At 44.8% G+C, this 22,663-nt stretch overlaps 1 protein-coding gene across 1 annotated transcript in view; it reads left to right on the top strand.

Annotated features, from left to right (window-relative positions):
• Positions 1–22,663, top strand: part of LOC116986997 — a 114,330-nt gene that overhangs the window by 23,924 nt on the left and 67,743 nt on the right. The window contains exons 4-7 of the mRNA XM_033042880.1: positions 5,560–5,880; positions 7,304–7,624; positions 8,981–9,298; positions 11,098–11,418. Coding sequence (XP_032898771.1) covers positions 5,560–5,880; positions 7,304–7,624; positions 8,981–9,298; positions 11,098–11,418 — 1,281 coding nt within the window. The remainder of the gene's footprint in view (positions 1–5,559; positions 5,881–7,303; positions 7,625–8,980; positions 9,299–11,097; positions 11,419–22,663) is intronic.

Raw genomic sequence — 22,663 nt, 5'->3', positions numbered from 1 at the left:
AGCTATGAGTTTAATGCATTGTGTAGTTATGAGGGACCTAATGGAGCCTGAGATATTTGTTCATTAATTTGTTCACTCTACAATACACATTTATATGTTTTGAACACATTTCCAGTCAATGTACAAAAACATCAAAGGCCAATGAGCTATGGAAATAAATGTTGTGGTCTGAGTCAAATGTGTGAGCTGCATCTTGCTGTGGGCAACTTGCTTCCTGTTAATATGAGCAGTGGAGCAAAACAAAAAAAACACTTCAGTGGGTCAAGCAGCATCTCTGAAAGGAGATGGGCGTGACATTTCAGGCCAGGAATCTACTTCAGACTGGTCTTACTTTTCTCAGAATATGACTGCAGCAGAACCCCACAAACAAACAATGTTCATAGGTTCATAAGTTCTAAGTGCAGAATTAGGCCTTTCGGCACATCAACTCTACTCGGCCATTAAATCGTGGCTGATCTATCTTCCCCTAACAACTCCCATTCACCTGCCCTCATCCCATAACCCCTGACCCCCACACTAATCATGAATCTGTCAATCTCTGCCTAAAAAATATCCATCGAATTGGCTTCCACAGTTGTCTGTTGAAATAAATTCCACAAACTCACCACCCTCTGACTAAAGACATTTGGCCCATTTCACTCCAAGCCTATCCAGTCCAGCTTCCATTCGGTACCTATTAAATCTTTCTCCCTCACCCTAATCCAATTTCCTCTGGTTCTCAAGCTATGTCGACTGGTTCTCAAGTATTCAGTAAGAACATGTAGAGTATAAGAATGTTAGCTCAGGGAGAGCACCTTGCCCTGGCAGGTCAGTGGGTTTCAGGTAGAACACAGTGGCACAGCGGTAGAGTTGCTGTCTTACAGCGCTTGAGACCCAGGTTCGTTGGTGACCTCGGCTGCTGTCTATATGGAGTTTGTACGTTCTCCTTGTATCCGCATGGGGTTTCTCTGGGTGCTCCGGTTTCCTCCCATACTCCAAAGCCGCACAGGTTTGTAGGTTCATTTGCACAGTAAATTGTATACGGGGTGAACAGTGGTTGGTACGGTCTCGATGGGCCGAAGTGCCTGTTTCCATGCTGTGTCAATAATGTTTTCTTGCCAATTGCACACTCCAGAAATAGATGGATTACAGTTTTGTCCATAGCACAGCTGCCCTGTGTAGCTCTGTGGTTGTGCAACACAACGCAACGCAAATCGGATCTGACTGGGGATCCCTTCCCACCAACACACAAAGAAGAATGTTCACAGTCGGCTTGCAAACCCATCGGGGAGGAAGTACCATAGACTTAACTCTGCAGTTTGCTTGCCAGGTTGCAAGCATGCAGCTCCCATGCTGCTTACCAGGGTTCAATGCTTGTTCTTGCCTGCAAGGTAAATTGAAGGATATGTCAGACAATCACACATCGGCACAGCAGGTAGAGGCGCTGCCTCACAGCATCCGAGTCCTGGGTTCGATCCTGACATCGAGTGCTGTCTGCGTGGAGTTAGCACGTTCTCCCTGTGACCATGATCGTTTCTTCCGGCAGCGCGGATTTCCCCCCACATCCCAAAGACGTGTGGGTTTGTAGGTTAATTGGCCCTCTGTAAATTTACCCTCGTGTGTAGGGAGTGGATGCGAAAGTAGTCAGTGTGGTCTCGGTGGTCCGAACGGCCTTTTCCATGCTGTATCGCTCTATAAATGAGTTTACAGAGTGCAGTTTAGTGTGCATTCTGATATTTGGATGGTCTTAAACTGTTGATGGGAGGAAGATGATAATTTACACGAGAGACCTTTGGAACAGCCAACACACTGGAAATGCATTTCAGAAACAGATGGGATGAGACGGTGTGATGAAAGACTAATGCATGGGAGATTGTTTTGAATAATAGAAGGATGGTTATCACAGGCCTTCTGAGCAGCATGAAAGGTCACCCTCTCAGAGGTTTGCATTCGCAGTCAAACTAATTATCTATGAGAAACAAGTAGTGCTCACGCTCTGAATACCCAGAGATACATAAACAGGGAATCCGTCCCCAGAGCTCAACAGACTGCGGTCAGTCCACCCGGGGCAGGGCAACCCGCTTCCCACCCCTACTTCAGGGATCAGTCACTCACTCCCCACCCTACTCTCTCTCTCTCTCTCTCCCTCTGCCCCGACAAGCGCCCCCACCCCAAGCAGTCGCTGTCCACCCTCCGTCCGGCAGCCAGCCAGCTTCTCCACTTGGACATTTCCCTGGTGGTAAGGAGAATAAACTCATCTTTCGCCCCATCAGCCGTCGCACACAGCACATAATCCCCCGACATGTTCGCCACCTCTAACGGAATCCCACCACTAGCCACATCTTTCCATCTCCACTGCTTTCTGCTTTCCGAAGAGACCGTTCCCTCCGTAACTGCCTGGTCAACTCCCTGGCCTTTCCCAAACAAACCACCCCTTCCCCAGGAACCTTCCACTGCAATTGCAGGAGATGCAACGCCTGTCCCTACACCATCCCTCTCTACTCCGCACAAGTATCCCAACAGTCTTTTCGCGGGAGTCAGAAGTCCACTTGCATCTCCTCCAACCTCATCTACTATATCCGCTGTTCCATGTGTGAACTACTATATATCGGGGAAACCTTGCGCAGACTCGGCGATCGTTTCGCTGAACAACTCCGCTCAATCTGCCTGGGCCTACGCTACTTAATGATTGCTAAACACTTTGACTCCCCCTCTCATACCCACACTGATCTTTCTGTCCTGAACCTCCTACAATGTCAATGAGAGGCCAACGCAAATTGGAGGAACAGCGCCTCATATTTCGCTTGGGCAGCTTACAACCCAACGGTTTGAATATTGACTTCTCAAACTTGAAGTAAACCTTGCTTTACCCCTGTCTCCATCCCACCCCGTCCTAGTTCTCCAATTAGTTTCACTGTCTTCCTGATGACATTTCACTGATTGTGTGCCTCGTTGGCACCTTGCCTTCGACTGGCAATGGTCCATTCTACATTTTCCTTTAGCATTGTCACCTTTGATCACTTGTTTTCACACCTTACCCTTCCAAACACTTTGTTGAGAAGTGTTTGCAGAAGTCGTGGGTCAAAGGCGAATGAAGACAGAATTAAATTGTTTTGCTGCATCGTCGGTTCCTCTCTGCAGTGTTTTTAGTTGGGCAAGTAAACAGGAAATAGCTCATTATAAAAGATATTTTACTGATGGTCGCCAACGCTCAGCTAACATCAGTGGCGGACACATCAGTGTGTTACACCCATACCACGTGATGCACAACAATGCTATTGATGTACACAACCCGAATAAACTGCACTGTTCCCCTGAAAGTAACACACCCAGAACGATAGCCCAGATATTAGGTCATATTATAATGCAACTAGTTGCCTACAGAATGAAATCTTTGCAAGCAGATGTACAAAATGAGCCCATGGAATGTACATGAACACAACTCGGATAATTTATTAGCTCTGTATTGCGAAGAAGACAAGTTAACAATTCTATTCACCGTGCATATTCTACCTTGCTTTAACTTCACTAAGTGTATCACTTCGCCCTTGTTTGAGTTACATTACACATGTCAGTTACATTCCACATCCCGCTTTCCCAGCTGATCTCCATCCTGAGGTAATTGTAGACAAACCTCGTCACAGTCCACTAGAATGTTTCATTTTCAAAACATGGATCTCATGACAATAGTGTTTCAAAGTTGAATTGAAGAGTTGAAGGAGAGAGGAGAGAGTCAAACTCCAATTAACCTCAGCTGATTTCAGGTGAAAAGCACCTACTTCCTAACGCCAACTTCCTGTTTTGCCCCATGTCAACAGTAATATGCCACAACAAAAGTTCCAATGATTATATTTTTGATCTGCCGGTCCACTTACAAAATCAACAAGAGTAAATAATCCGGAAGTGTACACACGTTAGACGTTTCTATTCTTCTAAATGTCATATTTTAACCAACGTCTCATTGTTTACATGAGGGGTCCCGACCCGATACATCACCTATCCTTTTTCTCCAGAGGTGCTGCCTGGCCCGCAGAGTTGCTCCTGCATTGTTTTGTCTATCAATATTTTCACCACTGTTCAGTGTTAACAGACACTGAGTACAGAGATAACCGCTCCATCCTTACGGATACATCGCGCTTGACGAAGAGGTTGAAGCAGCTGCAATAACAACATGTAACAAACACTTGGACAGGTCCATGGATAGGGAAGGTTTGGAGAGATATGGGTCGAATGTGGGCAAATTTGACTAACTTAGATGAGCACATTGGTCTCATGCGTTGGGGAGAAGGGTCTGTTTCCGTGACGTATGACTCTGTGATCATCTGACCCAACGTGTCGAGCTGCTGCTGGCTCGCTGTGGTTCACGATGTGACTTCCTGTTCCCTTCTTCCTCATTGCTATTTGAGAGATGCGGTTGTATCTGTGAGCTCAGAGCTGAGCGACAGGCAGAAAAGTGCTGGCCTTGTCACTATGGATAAAACAATGTGGATTCCCATTCTTCTCATCTCCTCGCTGCCCGGTGAGTGAAAGCCAGATGTTGATATTCCAATGTTCAATGTTAGTTGGGGTCCCGTGCACCCTTTCCACAGCAGAGATGGTTAAGTGTGTGCAGACATGTAATGGGGGAAATGAAACTCAGTGCATTATGGTGATGGATCTGAAATCACATTGGAATATCGAGACTATGTTCGTGTTCAACCACTGTTGACACGTGGTCTAATTGCATCATGATGGTAGTTTACATTGAGAATAGAACCTGTCCCCGATGAGCAGCGGGACATTTGGCTCCCAATTCAGTTTAGCTTATTGTCACATGGACCGAGATACAGTGAAAAGCTTTTTTCTTGCATGCTCACCATCCAGCTGAAAGACAATACATGATTACAATCGATCCTCTACAGTGCATAGATACATGAAAATGAAAGTTAAAGCCAGCAATTTCCGATCAAGGGTAGACCGAGGGTCATCAAAGAGTTAGACGGGAGTTCAGCATTGCTCTCTGGATGTGATAGGATGTTTCAGATGCCTGATAACAGCTGGGAAGAATCTGGCGGTGTACGTGTTCACGTTCGTAACGCTCTCCAGTAAGGGACCTGCTTTATTGTAACCCGTCCGTCCTCTGTCCTCAGTCAGGGCGTTGTAAAGGCGGTGAATGTCTAAACACGGGTCCGGCCCAGTGTCGGTTGAGAGATGAATGTTGGCAGCGCAGCCGGCGGCACCGCCAATGAAATAGCAAAGTGGGGTCTTTCTGTGGGGTGCTAGGCCGGGCACCGCCTGGGATTATTGAAAGGCTGCTCCTGCAAAACTGCCGCGCTCCCTCAGTACCGCACTGCGATCCCAGCCCAGTTTCTGCTCAAGGATCTGGAGTGGGAAGTGAACCCTAATTGTACTGACCCGGGGACAGAACACTGACACAACTGGTACAATAACAGCACTGCCTGCACTTCAGACCGGAGACATTGGCCGTGAAGCAATATGACACATCATGGAACTATTTAAGTTTTCTTTCATGTAATCTTCGAAATGTATCTATTTCCATTAAACAGTTAATTTGCTCTCCATCTGAATGTTTCCCCTCAGTTTCAGATGCAGTGTGGGGAGAGGGGGATATAAGAGGCGTTGTGGGAAGAGCGATCACAATCGATTGTCACTATGCAGCAGAGTACCGCTCACAGACAAAATACTGGTGCCGTGGGAGGAGTCTCCAATGTACAGTATTAGTGGAAACAAATGGGCAACACGGACGGAGTGGAAGAGTGTCAATCACAGATAACCCGGCACGAGGAACATTTACTGTGACTGTGGAGGATCTTCACACTGGAGATACAGGATGGTACAGATGTGGAATTACAACATCTGCCGCCCATCCAATGTTTATCGTACATCTCCGAGTATCTGACGGTACGTTTCGCAGCGATTGACGACGTCTCCACTGAAATGCCTGATTCATGTTTTCTCCGTGAAGGGTCAGGGCTGCACCGATATCCCGAGACTCCGCAGCAGTGTAGAGACCTGCGGGGAGCGGGCGGGGGTCGGGAAACCCCACTCATGTTGCTCTCACCCAGTGCGGGCTCGGTCCCACTGAGCGGCCACACACTTCAAGTGGGATGCTCAGAACAATCCCCTGCCTCTGAACTGTATGAAATGTCACCCTGTCAGAGGTTTGCATCCCGACTCAAACTGATAATCCAACAGATCAGTGAGAAACAAGTGTTGCTCGCGGTCTGAATACCCGGAGAATCATAAACAGGAAATCAGTCCCCATAGCTCAACAGACAGCATTCAGTCCTCCCGGTGCAGGTCAGCCCGCTCCCCGACCCCACCTCAGGGATCAGTCACTCCCTCCCTACCCCGCGCCCTCTCTCTCCCTCTGCCCCGTCAATGCTAAGCCTGCCTCGGCCTACGCTACTTCCCGATTGCTAAACACCAGGGATTTTGGCACGCTGGTCTTCATCAGTGAGGACATTCAGAACATAATTTGAGATAATATGCTTCAGACGTGCAGATGTTGAGTCCACACTTTTCGAATTGTGTTCAGCTTTAGTCCCTCAGCTCCAAGAAAAGTGCCGTTGAGGTGGACAGCGTGCAGAAAGATTTTAGGGCGACGCTGCCTGGACAGGATGTGATTGACGCAGGGAGCGATTGGACAAACTCAGACTTCATTCCTTGGTGTGGAAATGATTGAGCGAGGAACTTACAGAAATGTATCAATCACGAGAAGCATGTTCATTTTCCCACGATGTGTGGGATGAGAAAGTGGAGGACAGAGGTAATGGGAACTATTTCAAGAGGGGGGAATAGTAAGGTGTCGTTTACTGTAATGGCATGTTTTGTACAGGTGAGTGGCCGAAGCTGAACACAATTCGCCCACGTTCGACCTCCACAACATATGTACAACAGAAACGTAACATCCCAACTTCTGTTCTGAGGGACAACATTGTCCACACATTGGGTGATAGGTATATGGAACCTGATGCCAGAGGAAGTTGTTGAGGCAGTTAGAATAATAGCAGTTAAAATACATTTTGGACATTTGCGTAGATTGGGATCATTGCGAGTGATAAAGGAGAAACGTGGGCATATGGAAATGGCCTAGAAAGACATGTTGGTCGGCATGAATGAGCTGTTGTGATGGGCATCTTTCGGTTCTCTATAACTCTAACCTTCTTCAGTTTCTGGGCTTCGCACACTCACAGAGATGTGGATGAGCCGGTGAGATATCAACCGGACGGTTCGGGCTGAGATAAAGGGCTGCTGAGATTTAGCAAGTGTTTGTTTTTTAACTGTTCATACAGGTGACTGAATGTTTGCTCCGTTCCCACAGAACCTGTGTCTGCTCCTGCGCTCAGATATCTGTCACCAGCAAATGCCTCACGTCTCGGAGGCTCGGTGTCAGTGTCGTGTGAGTCTGTCCGTGGATCCCTTCCCATCCATTACACATGGTGTGAGAAGAAAGAGCATGGGTGTTCAACGATCTTGTCTGGCAATCAACTGGATCTGAGTTGTGAAATCCTCGGAGGTCAACACCGTCAATATTACTGCACAGCCTCAAATAATCGTGGGACAAAATCCAGTGAAATACTCAACGTGAAAGTCTTCAAAGGAGCAGGAACGTGCAGTTATGTGACAGAAATGAACAATACAGGTGAGTGTTATTTCCCCGTAGGAATACTGTTTCACAATTCCTCTCGTGTTCTTGTAGCTGCTGCTTTTCACCTTGTGGTGATGTTCGTGGCTTTCTAGGTATTTGCAGACGGGTTCATTGCAGCCACTCATGGTGTAAAATGCGGGAGTGTTTGGGGGACTGGAAAATAATTGCCTGTTGCTTTCACCTGGGAAGTTTTGAGCTTCGAAAGGAGAGAAAGACCTGCACTTATCACAACGGGTTGAGAGCATTCCATCAAATTTCTGCCGTCTGCCTTAAAAATGATTTTCTGGCGGCCGTTTAAGATCTCACAGTCACTTTGAGACAGAGAATGCAACCAAATTAATTATATTTGATCCATCATCATTTATAAATAGGGATGTACAATTTCATGGTAGACAAAAGTGCTGGAGAAACTCAGCGGGTGCAGAAGCATCTATGGAGCGAAGGCCACGTTTCGGGCCGAAACCCTTCTTTAGCCCTGTCTTATGTACAATTTCATGATCATGTTCATGATTTTAACTCTGTTAATTTGTGAGAATCACTGGAACTCCAGTAATCTCACAAAATTAATTTGGAATCTACTTGGCCGTCACTCCATCAAGTATAACCCTTACTTTTGTCAAAGATAATTTTGGAATGAAACTCCCGGTAGGTGTGGAGACGGTCAGATTGGAAGTCCAGAAGAGAGTGTGGATGGTTTACATCAGTGAGAACAAGCGCAGCCAAGGCCAGTGCATCTTAAACTATTTCAGTGTCATTCACACTTGAGTCTTTATCACAACATTTCCTTCAACCTCTACTAAATTTTCCTATGTTTTTTGGGTAATATTCATCTTATTCTCCCTTGTGTATAATTTTATAGATAAATTATTTTGTCACATGAGCAAAAAAAAACATGAATTAACTCATTCACCCCAAAATAATCTCATTCACCCTTGGGTGAACCATTCATCAGTTTAAGAAGCAGTGGCCTAGGCCACAGTTTTGCTGAACACTTGTGCTTGGTCTGTCATGACCCAGAATCGCGCTTGATAGACACCCCATCCTCAACCTCCCCCGTTGATGCACAGCAGCAGCAGTTTACACCATCTGCACGATGCACTGCACCAACTCACCAAGACTCCCTAGACAGCGCCTTCCAATTGCAACAGGCTGGGAAGCGCTTTGGAACGACCTGTGCAGGTGGTGAGGGACGGTGTACAGTATCTGTCTCTCATCGCAATCAAGATAAAATTCAACAGAGTTAGGAAAATGATTGGGCGGACTCCTCTGTACACATTGATGTATACTATAATGTATATGTTTGTGAAAGGCTAATTTTGCTCTTCAATTTACTAAATGTGTTTCCTTCAGTTTCAGGTGCACTGTGGGCTGAGAGCGAAGTAAGAGGGGTTGTGGGAAGAGCGATCACAATCGATTGTCACTATGCAGCAGTGTACCGCTCACAAACAAAATACTGGTGCCGAGAGATAAGTCGCCAGTGTACACATGTAGTGGAAACAAATGGGAAACATGGACAGAACGGAAGAGTGTCATTCACAGATAACCCGGCACGAGGAATATTTACAGTGACTGTGGAGGATCTTCAATCTGGAGATACAGGATGGTACAGATGTGGAATTACTACACCTGGCGAACCAACATTTAAAGTACATCTCCAAGTATCTGAAGGTAGGTTTCTCAGTGAGTGACTTAATGTCCCCACTTTGGCATCCGCACAAACATTTGTTAGGTGGGAGTCTGGTGCACAGTTCTGGTCGCCGCTTCATAAAACAAAAGATGTGAAAAGTTTGGAGAGGTTACAGAAAATGTTCACCGGGATATTTAGTTGTAGTTTACAAATGCAACATGGAAACGGATCCTTCGGCCCACCGAGTCCACACCGACTAGCGATCATCGGTCACACTAGTTCTATGTTATTCCATTTTCCCATTCGCTCCCTACACACAATTCTACAATACCGCAATTCACACACCTCATTAGTGCAACAGTATCACCATCAACTATTCTATACAAGGAAGTTAAAAAGTTGTTAATCGTGATACTGTTGCACTAATGAGGTGTTTGAATGTTGGTATTGTAGAATTGTGGCAGAGATTCAGATTAAAAGAAAATTAACTGCAGATGCTGGAATTGTAAAACAAAGAGAGCTGGTGCTGTTGTGTTCTGGCACAGTGGCAGACATAGACATAGAAACATAGAAAATAGGTGCAGGAGTAGGCCATTCGGCCCTTTAAGCCTGCACCGCCATTCAATATGATCATGGCTGATCATTCAACTCAGTATCCTGTACCTGCCTTTTCTCCATACCCCTTTAGCCACAAGGGCCACATCTAATTCCCTCTTAAATATAGCCAATGAACTAGCTTCAACTACCTTCTGTGGCAGAGAGTTCCAGAGATTCACCACTCTCTGCGTAAAATTCACCCAGAAATTCACCACTCTCTGCCAGACATGGTAGTTCTGGCAGCTGGGAGGATGGAGAGACACAGAGAAGTGTAAATCTGGTAAATGGATTATGAGGAGAAGGAGCTTTCTGACGGGCAATTTGGCTGTCGCTTGGAAATGCAACATCTGAGTAGCTGACATTGTCCTCATCTGTACTGGAGTGTCCCTGTCCATTTCCTTCATAATTGCACTCCTGCATACACAGTTTAATTTTGATTAGACAAATGGGTAGCTTCCTTGTTGCTTTGAATATCTGGCGGTGCTGCGTAAACGATGCTCCCCTTTCCTGCTGGCAATTCCTAAAACGTAAAAGAGAATCCAAGATGGGTCTGATGATTTGTCTGATTCGTGGTCAGTTTTAATCACCATGTTAAAGGAAATATCCTGTCAAGTTGGACAGGGTGCAGAGAAGACTTACAAGGATGTTGTGGTGAGTTGAGGGCCAGACCTACAGGGAGGGACTGAGCAGTCTAGGACTTTATTTCTTGGAGCGCAGGAGGATGAGGGATGATCTTCTGGCACGTACAAAATCATGCGAGGAATAGATCGAGTAAATGCACAGAGTCTTTTGCCCAGAGTAGGGGCATCGAGAACCAGTGGACATTGTTTTAAGATGAGGGGGGGGGGGGGGGGGGAGAATGATTTAACAAGAAGCAGGGGAGTAACGTTTTCACACAAATGTTGGTAGGTATATGAAACGACCAGCCGACGGAAGTAGTTATTGCAGGTACTATCGCAACATTTAAGAAACATTTGAACAGGTACATGAATAAGATAAGTTTAGAGGTTTAAGGGCCAAGCATGGGCAGGTGGAACTAGTGTAGATTGGTCGTGTTGGCCAGTGCGGGCTAGTTAGACCGAAGGGCCTGTTTCTACGCTGTATGACTCTATGACTCTATGTAGATGGTTGGGTCAGATTCCAACCTGTCGGCTCTGGCTAAGATACAGAGATGTTGGATATTGGCGAGTGTTTGATTTTCAGATGTTCACTCAGTGTCTGACTGTTTGCTCCTTTCCCACAGAACCCGTGTCTGTTCCTGTGCTTGTATTTCTTTCACCAGCCAATGTCTCCTGTTTCGGAGGATCAGTGTCAGTGTCATGTGAGTCGGTCCGGGGATCCCTACCCATTACCTACACCTGGTATGAAAAGACCCCAACTGGGAATTCCAAGATCTTAGACAACAATGACCTGGATCTACATTGTCAATCCTTCAAACACCAGCACCATCAATATTCTTGCACAGCCTCAAATAAACGGGGATCAAAATCCAGTGAAATTGTCAACGTGACCATCTCCAGCAGTGACGTGCCCTGTAGTTTCCCAGTGAAAATCAACGGCACTGGTAAGTAGTGGAGGGGATGAGGAGAAGAAGGGGAAGTGCGGTGGGGTGGTTCATAAGAATAAGTGATAGAAGCAGAAATAGACCATTCAATCATGACTGATCTATCTTCTCCTCTTCACCCCATTCTCCTGCCTTCTCCCCATAACCCCCGGCACCCTGAAATCCATGCACGTTATTTAATTAATTTATCAAGATTAATATGGTGGAATTATGGCCCATTTGTCAATACTTGGTTGCTGGGCTCCAGAAACAGATTCCCCAGTGCTGGTGTAGACCAGCTTCCCGGCTAGAACGTCCTCTTATGTTTACACAGCTTTAAACTAGGTCTGTAGTGAGATCAGTCCAAGCACTTTCACTTTCCATCATCTCCACATGACCGACACTCAAACATGGGAAGGGAACAGAAATTATAGGTAAATGTGGCCACAGTTAACTCCTAGACGACACCATCAGCTTTGATCCACTGTGTTATCATTACGTACCATCGATACTAATCCCATTTACCAGCCCCTCATCGATAGTCTTCTTAGACTTGGCAATTTAAGTGCCACCACCATCTTGGTTTAAAAATATTTCTTGCTCAGATACCCTCCAAATAGTCTACTCCTTAACCCAACCCTATGTTTTCCACTTCTATGCAAATCTGCTGTGCTGATTTCCCACAAAGTACCCTATATATGTCCCTCATAGCTTTGCACACCTGTAATAGCTCCAGAGAACCAGCGTGCTTCACTAATTCTACAATTTAGGGACAATTCTAAATTAAGGGGCAATTTACTGAAGCCAATTAACCTACAAACCTGCACGTCTTTAGTTTAGAGAAATAACCTACAAACCTGTAGGTTTTTGGAGTGTGGGAGGAAACCGAAGATCTCGTAGAAAGCCCACGCAGGGTTTCATGACAACATCTCCCATTTGCTGCAAATTACACTGAAAAAACATTGCCCTGTCTATTAAACCTATAAACTCCTTACATATGACAAGCATGCACTCTTGTTTAACTGCAAGTGAAAAGCAGTGAAACTGATTTTTATTCCTTTGTTCCAACAGGACTTGAATATTCTTGTGAAACTTCGAAAAGATCCAAGTATACTTCATGGTAAACTACTCTATTTTCAATGAAAGGTGCCATGTACTAATTGCTGGTGTTTTGATTGGGATTGCTCCAATTGGGAGAAAGTTGTGTTTTCCGTTCACTGGCATTAAAGGCCTGTTGGAGTAATAATCTGAATACACATTGACACAGCCAGTGGAACCACAGCCTCACAACGCCAAGGCCCTAAAAAGTGAATACTTGGCCAAAAAACACATTCATACATTCATTCATTCATTCATTCAATCATTCATTCATTCATACATTCATTCATTCATTCATTCATTCATTCATTCATTCATTCATTCATTCATTCACTTATTGTGAACCAAGTGCATTGTTTTCTCTTTGGCCTGGTGTTCATGGTACCACAGCGGTAGAGTTGCTGCCGTACTGCCCCAGAGACTTGTGTTCAATCCTGACTACGGTTGCTGTCTGTATGGAGTTTGTTCATTCTCTCAGTGATCACGTGGGTTTTCTCCAGTTTTCTCCTGTTTTCTCCATGTGTTCCAGTTTTCTCCCAGCATTTCAAAGACATGAAGGTTTGTAAATTGTCTCGGTGTATGTATAGGGTAGATCTAATGTTTGGGGATTGCTGGTCGACGCAGATTTAGTGCGCCGATAGGCCTGTTTCCATGCTGTATCTCTAAACTAAACTAACTTAATCTAATCTAAACTAAACTAAACTAAACCAAACTCAGCAGAACTAAACTAAACTAATCATTGCTATAAAAGTGTAACAGTTCCCATGCATTGTTCCTTAATGATTGAACGCAATTGTTCTTCAACCAGTTTCATGGTCATTGGTTAATGTCACTTTACTGTGAGCAGATTAGCTGCTGCATTACCCACCAAACCTGACTCCACACTTCATTTCCTTTGCTGCACACTGCAAAAAAATCATGAAAGGTGCCAAATAAATGCTTGACTTTTGTTCTTTACTGAAGGCCAAGAATCAATGATGAGCCATACCTCACTCTTCCCTATTCACTGTCCGACAGGATCAATTACATAGTTGTGTCTGGTGTCACTGTGCTTCTCCTGATTCTCATCATTGCCTTCCTTTGGTACCGAAAGCATAAAACTAAGGGTGAGTTTCTGATTTCCCTTAAATAATTTCACAATACATGTCTCAGTCCCATGCAGAATGTCTAGAGATTTAATTCTGTTCTAATCAACAAATGCCCTGCATTAAAGTATTAAAATGTAGGAGGAAGCATGAATGATCAATAATGTTATCATGTTTGATGCTATCATGGTGACTCGGTGACAAAAACTGTTATTTTAACATTATTGTACAGAAACTGTCTGAGTGTGAAATGGCAGAGAATCGTTAGAACTAAGAGGCTAGGTAGAAGTAAGATTTACAGAGATACTCTCATCCTCTCAGCTGTTAAAATATGCTTTGTGTGATTAGCTGTTGTATTTCAAATCAGGTTATTTCGAGTTTATTGTCACGTGCACAAGCACGGTGAAGTACAGTTACAATGAAGATCACGCCTGCAGCCTCACAGGGACATAGACAACGTACAACATACCTGCCTCACACAGAGGGCGGTGGGTATATGGCAGGAGCTGCCAGAGGAGGTAGTTGAGGCAGGGCAGGTCTAGCCTGGACAGGTAATCCAAGATGTGAACACCCATGAACTTGAAGCTGCCAACTATCTCCACCGCCGATGAAAACCTGAAAGTTCACTGAATCAGTGGAAAGTAAAACAGTTAACATTTCAGATCCAAGACCCATCATACAAAAGGAAAAGAGGGAAAAGAGGTGGGGGGAGATCATTGAAAGATCAATTAGTGAAAGTCCTGGATAGAATGGATGTAGAGTGGATGTTTCCACTAGTGGGAGAGCCTAGGACAAGAGGTCATAACCTCAGAATTAAAGGAAATTCCTTTAGGATGGAGATGGGGAAGTATTTATTTAGTCAGACGGTAGTGAATGAGTAAATCTTTGCCGCATTAGGCTGTGGAGGCTATCAATATATATTTTTAAGGCATTGATAGATAGATTCTTGATTACTACAGATGCCATGCATTATGGAGAGAAGGCAGGAGAAAGAGGTTAGGAGGAAGAGATAGATCGGTCATTATTGCATGACGCAGTAGATGGATGGGCCAAATAGCTTAATTCTACTATCACATGCACTTTTGAAAACCTGTTGGCGCAGATAAGGTTAGGGCGATAGACACAAAATGCTGGAGTAACTGAGCGAAATAAGCAGCATATCTGGAGAGAACGAATGTGTAATGTTTCGGTTTGAGACCCTTTTTCAGACTGATGTCAGGAGAATGGCAGTACAGAGATGAAATATAGTCGGAGACAATAAGACTGGTCAGAGAACTGGGAAGGAGCGGGGAATGGAGGGAGAGGTAAAGCAAGGACTACTTGAAGTTAGGGAACTCAAGCTGGGGTGTAAGCTGCCCAAGCGAAATATGAGGTACTGTTTCTTCAATTTGCGCTGGGCCTCACTCTGACAATGGCGGTGGCCCAGGACAGAAATGTTAGTGTGGGAATGGGAGGGAGTGTTAAAGTGTTGAGCAACCGGGAGATCAGGTAGGTTTAGGCAGCTGTAGGGAGGGATGGGTAGAGCACAGGGAATATGGTCCATACTGAACATTACATAAAGTAACCAGAACAAAAGGGCAGATTCTTGCTCCGTACGTGCAAATATACTGCAGTACTTTTGGGGTTCTCCTAAATATAAAGTTGTGACAACATTCGTGTGTTGGAAGGAACTGCAGATGGTGGTTTACACTGAAGATAAACATAAAATGCTCCAGCAATTAGCGGGTCAGAAGCGATACAGAAGCGATACAGAAAATCATCAAATATAGTAGTTCTCAGCTTAGCTGGATAAAAGAAACAGATTGAGTATGTGTGTATGTGTATATACACTGAACTTTTTTTTCTCTCCCGTTATGTACTATGTCCACATATTCTGTTGTGCTGCAGCAAGTAAGATTGCCATTGTTCTATCTGGGACATATGACAATAAAACACTCTTGACTCTTGAAAAGAAACAAGTGATGTTTCGAGTTGAGACCCTTCTTCAGACTGAGAGTCAGGGGAAAGGGAAACATGAGATATAGAAGGTACATGGAACAAATGAATGAAATATATGAATGAATGATGTTTAAACCTGTTCCTGATATGGCTCTATCGACCACATATTTTCCAGAATCCAAGTACAATACATCACACGGTGAAGACAACAATGAAATCGAGGTAAAAATTTGAAATATAAATTCTCTGAGTGATGAAGAATATATAGCATTGAATTATCAGTGTTTACACAGGCCGTTTAGCAACATCAGTCCACTCCAGTTAAGAGATCCAGCACAGAAACAGGCTCTTTGGCCCACCGAGTCCACACTGACCGGTGACCCCCGCACACTAATGCTATCCTACACACACTACGTGCAATTTGCAATTATACCAAACCATTTCACCTACAAACCTGTTGCAGGCACTGTCGGGCAGCAACTCTACCGCTGCTCCACCGTGCTGCACTATCTTTGTGTTGTAAACAGCAGCAATGGCTTGTCTGTATACTGAACAGTTTGAGACCTACTTTGGAATAGACATCGTTTGAAGACCTTTCAGATCTATTAGGTTGTAAAATTAGATGTTGTTATATTTTAGGAAATGGCAGTGTTGGAAGGGAACCACATTGATGCAAATCAGCAGCAACTTGGAAACAACAGGCCAGGTGGCCATTTGGATAACAATGAAGGTGAAATCATGTATGCAGTGGTGAAATGTCAAAGGAAGTCGAGATCAAGGCACCATGTGACTGACAATGCTGTCGTCTACGCAGATGTCAATTTTCATCGCAACTGCCCAAAAGGCTATCGGAAACCTCACTCTACTGTGAATCCAGAGAACTCTGAAACAATTTATGCCTGTTATTTCTTAGGAGAGATTTTTAATTCAGTGTGAGTTTTTGGCAATACTTGCTTTACCACTATTCAGTTTGCACTGTGTTAATCTGCTTTATACTTTGTCAAAGATGGACACAAAATGCTGGGGTAACTCACCAAGTCAGGCAGCATCTCTGGAGAAAATGGACAGGAAACGTTTGAAGTTGGGATCCATATTCAGATGGTCTGTAGAAAGGTCCTGACCCAAAATGTTACCCGTCAATTTTCTAGAGGTACTCTGTTCGAAATATACAAAGTTCTTACAGAGCAGGAGAGTGCAGGTGAAGGGATTGGGTTTTCTATGGCACGTAGTGAGGAGTGGTAAGTAGGGCCGAAGGGCATGTTTCTTCGTTGTATGAATCTATGACTCGAATACAACCTAGCCTGGGAACAATTGTTTCTTAGATATTAAAGGATCTATGGAAATAGAACTCATACTGGATATTGACATGATAAAGGATAAGGTATGATTTTAATGCATAGTGTAGTTATGAAGGACCTAGTGGGGCCTGACATATTTGTTCATTTATTTGTTCACCCTACAGTACACATTTTTTTTAACACATTTCCAGTCAATGTACAAACACATCAAAGGCCAACATGCGATGGAAATAAATATTGTTGTCTGAGTCAAATGTGTGAGCTGCATCTTGCTGTGGTCAACGTGCTTCCTGTCAATATGAGCAGTTGAGCAAAACACAAAAAAACTTCAGTGGGTCTAGCAGCATCTCTGAATGGAAATGGGCAGATGACATTTCAGGTCAGGACCCTACTTCAGACTGGTGTTACTTTTTTCAGAATATGACTGCCGCAGAAACCCACAAACATACAATGTGCATAGGTTAGTAAGTTTTTAGTGCAGAATTAGACCTTTCGGCCATTCAAGTCTACTCCACGATTCAATCATGGCTGATCCATCTTTCCCTCCCATCCCCATTATCCTGCCTTCTCCTTCTAACCCCTGACACCCACACTGATCAGGAATTGTCAATCTCTGTCACAGAAATATCCATTGGATTGGCTTCCACAACCGTCTGTTAAAATAAATTCCACAGATTCACCACCCTCTGACGAAGGAAACCTATCCTGTCCAGGTTCCCTCAGGTTCCTATTAAATCTGCCCCCCTCACCTTAAACCTATATCCTCTGGTTCTTAAACTATGGATGGGGGTTTAAGAGTTAATGTGTACATTACAGATTGCTTGTTGCGCGTGGTGAACCTGCTTTACTTACTTAGAATTGCTAACTAATGAATGGTTTTGCAGAACTGCAAAAGGTATTGTGACTAAAAGGGAAGAGTCCCGATACGAAGTTGTACTGCAGAGAAAAACACATCTGTTCTAAACAATCAGAACCGGTGCACGAATGTGCTGATTGTGTGATTAGCTAGACCTGTGACTACTCATGTATACATATACTGCCTGTGCAAAGAATAATTGAGTGGGACCGCGACGGGCAACTATAATGAAACCAGACTCGTGGACGCTCTCCCACTCCCGCATGCGCAATAAAGAGGAATTGTTACATTCTTAAAGTGACCAATGGGGTTTGTTGTTTGATAGCGCGGATAGAAATTTAACATTGGCGTAGTCGGCAGGATCTCACTGGGACCATCTCCGATGACTAAGTATGCGGCTGCTGTCTGGCCGGGACCTCGAGTGGAGTGAAAAGTGCACTATCGGATCCATTAAGTCTGAACTGCCGAACGAGTTCCCAGGAAACCCCGGTCCCTCGACTGGGGATTATCTGGTTCCCTGCCGAGATCCACAAAAGCCAGAGGTAAGAGAAACATCGTTATAATAGACAAAGGGTAGGTTAATTGAACATTCAGACGAAGAAGAGTGGGGTCTGCGTAATTTAAGATAACAATTAAACATTCCCATCATAATTGCTTGCAAGGGTCTGTCTAAGCACACCACAACCCATTGTCTCTGGTACAAAATATTGTGGGTTCAAGTCCGTAAAGGGGCAATGGATCAAGCAAGGACATGGGTTCAAGTGGATAATGGGCTAAGGCAAATAAGCCCAAGATGTAAAATGATCCTCAAGCCTCGGTAAGGGGTCTCACTGAAACTTGGTCTAGACTGGATTTTACCTGCCTCAGTGACAAGTTGCAAATAAAATGATCCTAAGTGAGCCCATCCCTAGATACTGCACAGCCAAGGGGAGATGGAGGGGAGTAATGTAGCGTGGAACTGCAGAAATATTCACAGATTTTATAGCCTATTAGAAGGCAAAAGGTGAGTCGAGTGTGTTTTATTGTCATGTAGTATGCACTTGCAGCAGCACAACTGAGTAATATACATGAATTCCTTTATCTTTTCTACTCACTGAGAATGCAAGGTAAAGTTAGGGGAGGAAGGTAATGTAGATGTGGTTGTGTAAAAGGCACTGCATGCTTTGTATCCGAGGGCATCTTCCCCAGTAACCAAAGTTGGCCAATTCGTAATTTAAAAAAAATTCTGAAAACAAGCCCAGAGTCCACGTGAAATCTTCCCGTCTACAACGTCCCTCCCCAGTACATGAGCACACGACCTACGAGCACCTCAGTGCCAACTGGTAGAGTACATCACTGCCTGAACTGTACATTCTGGGTGAGATCCGAAACCAAGAAAATTCAACTGTCATGACCACAGAAATCCCCCACAAAAAAAAGGCAATTTCTGTAGCAGAAGAAAGATCGATTGGAAATCCCGGTCTTAGCAGCATTGCTACAGGACCTCGTCTCAACTCTAGAGGTACTCTCTTCGAAATATACAAAGTTCTTACTGAGCAGGAGAGTGCAGGTGAAGGGATGAGGTTTTCCTTGGCTCAATTGTCCAGACACAGTGAGGAGGGGTAAGTTGGGCCGAAGGGCCTGTTTGTGTGTTGTATGACTCTATGACTCAAATACAATCTAGCCTGGGAATAAATGTTTCTTAGATATTACGGGATCTATGGAAATAGAACTAGCACTGGATATTGACATGATGAAATATAAGCTATGAGTTTAATGCATAGTGTAGTTATGAGGGACCTAATGGAGCCTGACATATGTGTTCATTCATTTGTTCACCCTACAATACACATTTATATGTTTTGAACACATTTCCAGTCAATGTACAAACACGTCGGACCAGATCAGATACAGAATCAAGCCCTCAAGATCGCAGCCGAAGAACTGGCTCCAGTTTTGCAGTTCATTTTTCAACAATCGCTTGACTCGGGCGATGTTCCGCTGGATTGGAGGAAGGCCAACATCACTCCTCTCTTTAAGAAGGGTTCAACCACCAACCCAGCGAATTGTCGTCCTGTTTCACTAACAAGTACTTGCTGCAAATTGCTGGAGCACATTATTGATAGTAACCTGATGCGACACGTGAGCAAACATAATATTCTTGCCGACAACCAACATGCATTTAGGAGGCATAGATCATTCGAGTCTCAGCTTATCCTGACGACAAATGACCTTGATAATAACGTCATCATGGATTTAGTTGTTCTAGACTTTTCTAAAGCATTTGATGTAATCCCACACCAGAGACTGCTTCGGAAGCTTGACTTCTATGGTATTCGTTCCAACACGAAACGATGGATTTCCAGTTTCCTGACAAAACGTCTTCAGCGTGTGTGTGTGAACGGAAAGGGCTCCAATTGGCATCCAGTGTTGAGTGGTACCCCACAGGGCACAGTACTTGGCCCACACCTATTTTTGCTTTACATAAATGACATCCATGAAAAAGTCGCAAGTACGACCAGACTATTCGCTGATGATTGTTTGCTGTACCGTCCAATTAAGTCAGCGGATGATGAAGGTGCTCTCCAAAAGGATCTCGATATTATGGTTGAGTGGTCACAACAATGGGGCATGCAGTTCAACCCTTCCAAATGTGAAACTGTGTGTCACCAGAAAGAGGAATCCAGGCGAAACATCTCACAATATACTTGGTGCCACCCTTGAAAAATCCACACAAACCAAATATCTTGGGATCAAATTGCAGAATGATCTGCGTTGGAATGGTCAGACTCATCATGCAACAGTGAAAGCAACAGGTGTCCTAAACTTCCTGAGGCGCAACTTTTATCATTGTTCAACTTCTGTCAAGGAGAAGCTGTATTTCACCCTCGTTAGACCTCATTTGGACAACGCAGTTGCAGCATGGGACCCATACACAAATAAAAACATTTCTTCCATCGAACGTGTCCAAAGACAGGCAGCTCGATTTGTTACTAAAACCTATGAGAAAGAAGCGAGTGTCACAAAACTTCTGAATTCTCTGGGGTGGAACCCTCTCCAAGACAGACGTGAAGCTCACCGTTTGACCTGTTTTTACAAAATGTTAAATGGTCAGCTAGACATAGATTAGGACCTACACCAAACCCAAACCAATTAGGAGCAGACGAGGGCATTCGATCCAATTTGTGATCCCAGCTACAAATAAAGATGTATACAGCAATTTGTTCTTCCCACGCACAATTAAAGCATGTAATAATCTCCACCAAACTATAGTTACCCGACCAGATGCAACTAAATTTAAAGTAGCACTTTCTTCCCAATAACCCTTTCTGGCTTAATCCCTCCCTTCACCACCTCCAGTTTAAATTCCAGTTGGAATATTTTGGAGGACCAAGAAACCAAGAACCAAGAACATCAAAGGCCAATGAGCAATGGAAATAAATAGTTTGTTCTGAGTCAAATGTGTGAGCTACATCTTGTCAAGCAGCATCTCTGAAAGGAGATGTGCAAGTGACATTTCAGGCCAGGACCCTACTTCAGACTGGTGTTACTTTTCTCAAGATATGACTGCAGCAGAAACCCACAAACAAACAATGTTCATAGATTCATAAGTTCTAAGTGCAGAATTAGGCCTTTCGGCACATCAACTCTACTCGGCATTCAATCGTGGTTGATCTATCTTCCCCTATCAACTCCATTCACCTGCCCTCACTCCATAACCCCCGACTCCCACACTAATCAGGAATCTGTCAATCTCTGCCTAAAAAATATCCTTCGAATTGGCTTCCACAGTTGTCTGTTGAAGTAAATTCCACAAACTCACCACCCTCTGTCTGAAGACATTTGGCCCATTTCACTCTAAACCTATCCAGTCCAGCTTCCATTCGGTACCTATTAAATCTTTCCCCCTCACCCTAAACCAACGTCTCTGGTTCTCAAACTATGTCCTCTGGTTCTCAAATATTCAGTAAGAACATGTAGAGTATAAGAATGTACACAAAAATTCTGGAGAAACTCAGCGGGTGCAGCAGCATCTATGCAGCGAAGGAAATAGGTAACGTCTCGGGCCGAAAACCTTCTTCAGACTGATAGGGGGTGGCAGGGAGAAGGAAGGAAACAAAGGAAGAGGAGGAGCCCGAGGGCTGAGGGATGGGAGGACACAGCTCGATGGCTAAGGAAGGGGAGGAGACAGCAAGGGCTAACAAAATTGGGAGACTTCAATGTTCATCCCCGTCGGATGCAGGCTTCCCACGCGGAATATGAGGTGCTGTTCCTCCAATTTCCGGTGTTGCTCACTCTGGCAATGGAGGAGACCCAGGACAGAGAGGTCGGATTGGGAATGGGAGGGGGAATTGAAGTGCTGAGCCACCGGGAGTTCAGGTAGGTTCTTGCGGACCGAGCGGAGGTGTTCGGCGGAACGATCGCCCAACCTCCGCTTGGTCTCGCCGATGTAGATCAGCTGACATCTATACAATACAATACAATACAATACAATACAATACAATACCTTTTATTTGTCATTTGAACCTCACATGAGGTTCAAACGAAATTTGGTTTCTGCAGCCATACAAAAAAATAACCAAGACACACACCAACACAATTCAATTCACATAAACATCCATCACAGTGAGTCCTCCTCACTGTGATGAAAGGCAAAACTTGTCTCTCCCCTGCTCTCCATTCCTCTCCCGAAGTCGAGGTCAAAGCCCCTGGCGGGCGCTAGCAAGTCCGCGGCCACTCAAAGCCACGCCGGGCGATGTAGGGCCCTGCCCCGGGTCTTGATGTTGGAGCCCCGGCGGGCGCTAGCAAGTCCGCGGCAATTTACAGCCGCGCCGGGCGTTGTAAGGCCCTGCTCCAGGTCACTCTCAACCCCGCAATTCGGGCGGGAGAAGTCGCCGTTGCCGGTGCCCCGCAAAGCGGTCTCCCACCGGGGACCCGCGAGCTCCCGGTGTCACCATCCACCCAAGTCGGGTCGCAGCAGCTCGCCGTCGCAGCTCTCCACGCTCCGAAGC

Source organism: Amblyraja radiata, chromosome 24 (assembly GCF_010909765.2).
Source record: "Amblyraja radiata isolate CabotCenter1 chromosome 24, sAmbRad1.1.pri, whole genome shotgun sequence".
Lineage (NCBI taxonomy): Eukaryota > Metazoa > Chordata > Chondrichthyes > Rajiformes > Rajidae > Amblyraja > Amblyraja radiata.
Note: the sequence above shows the minus strand (reverse complement) of the source record. Positions and strands in the feature narration are given on the sequence as shown.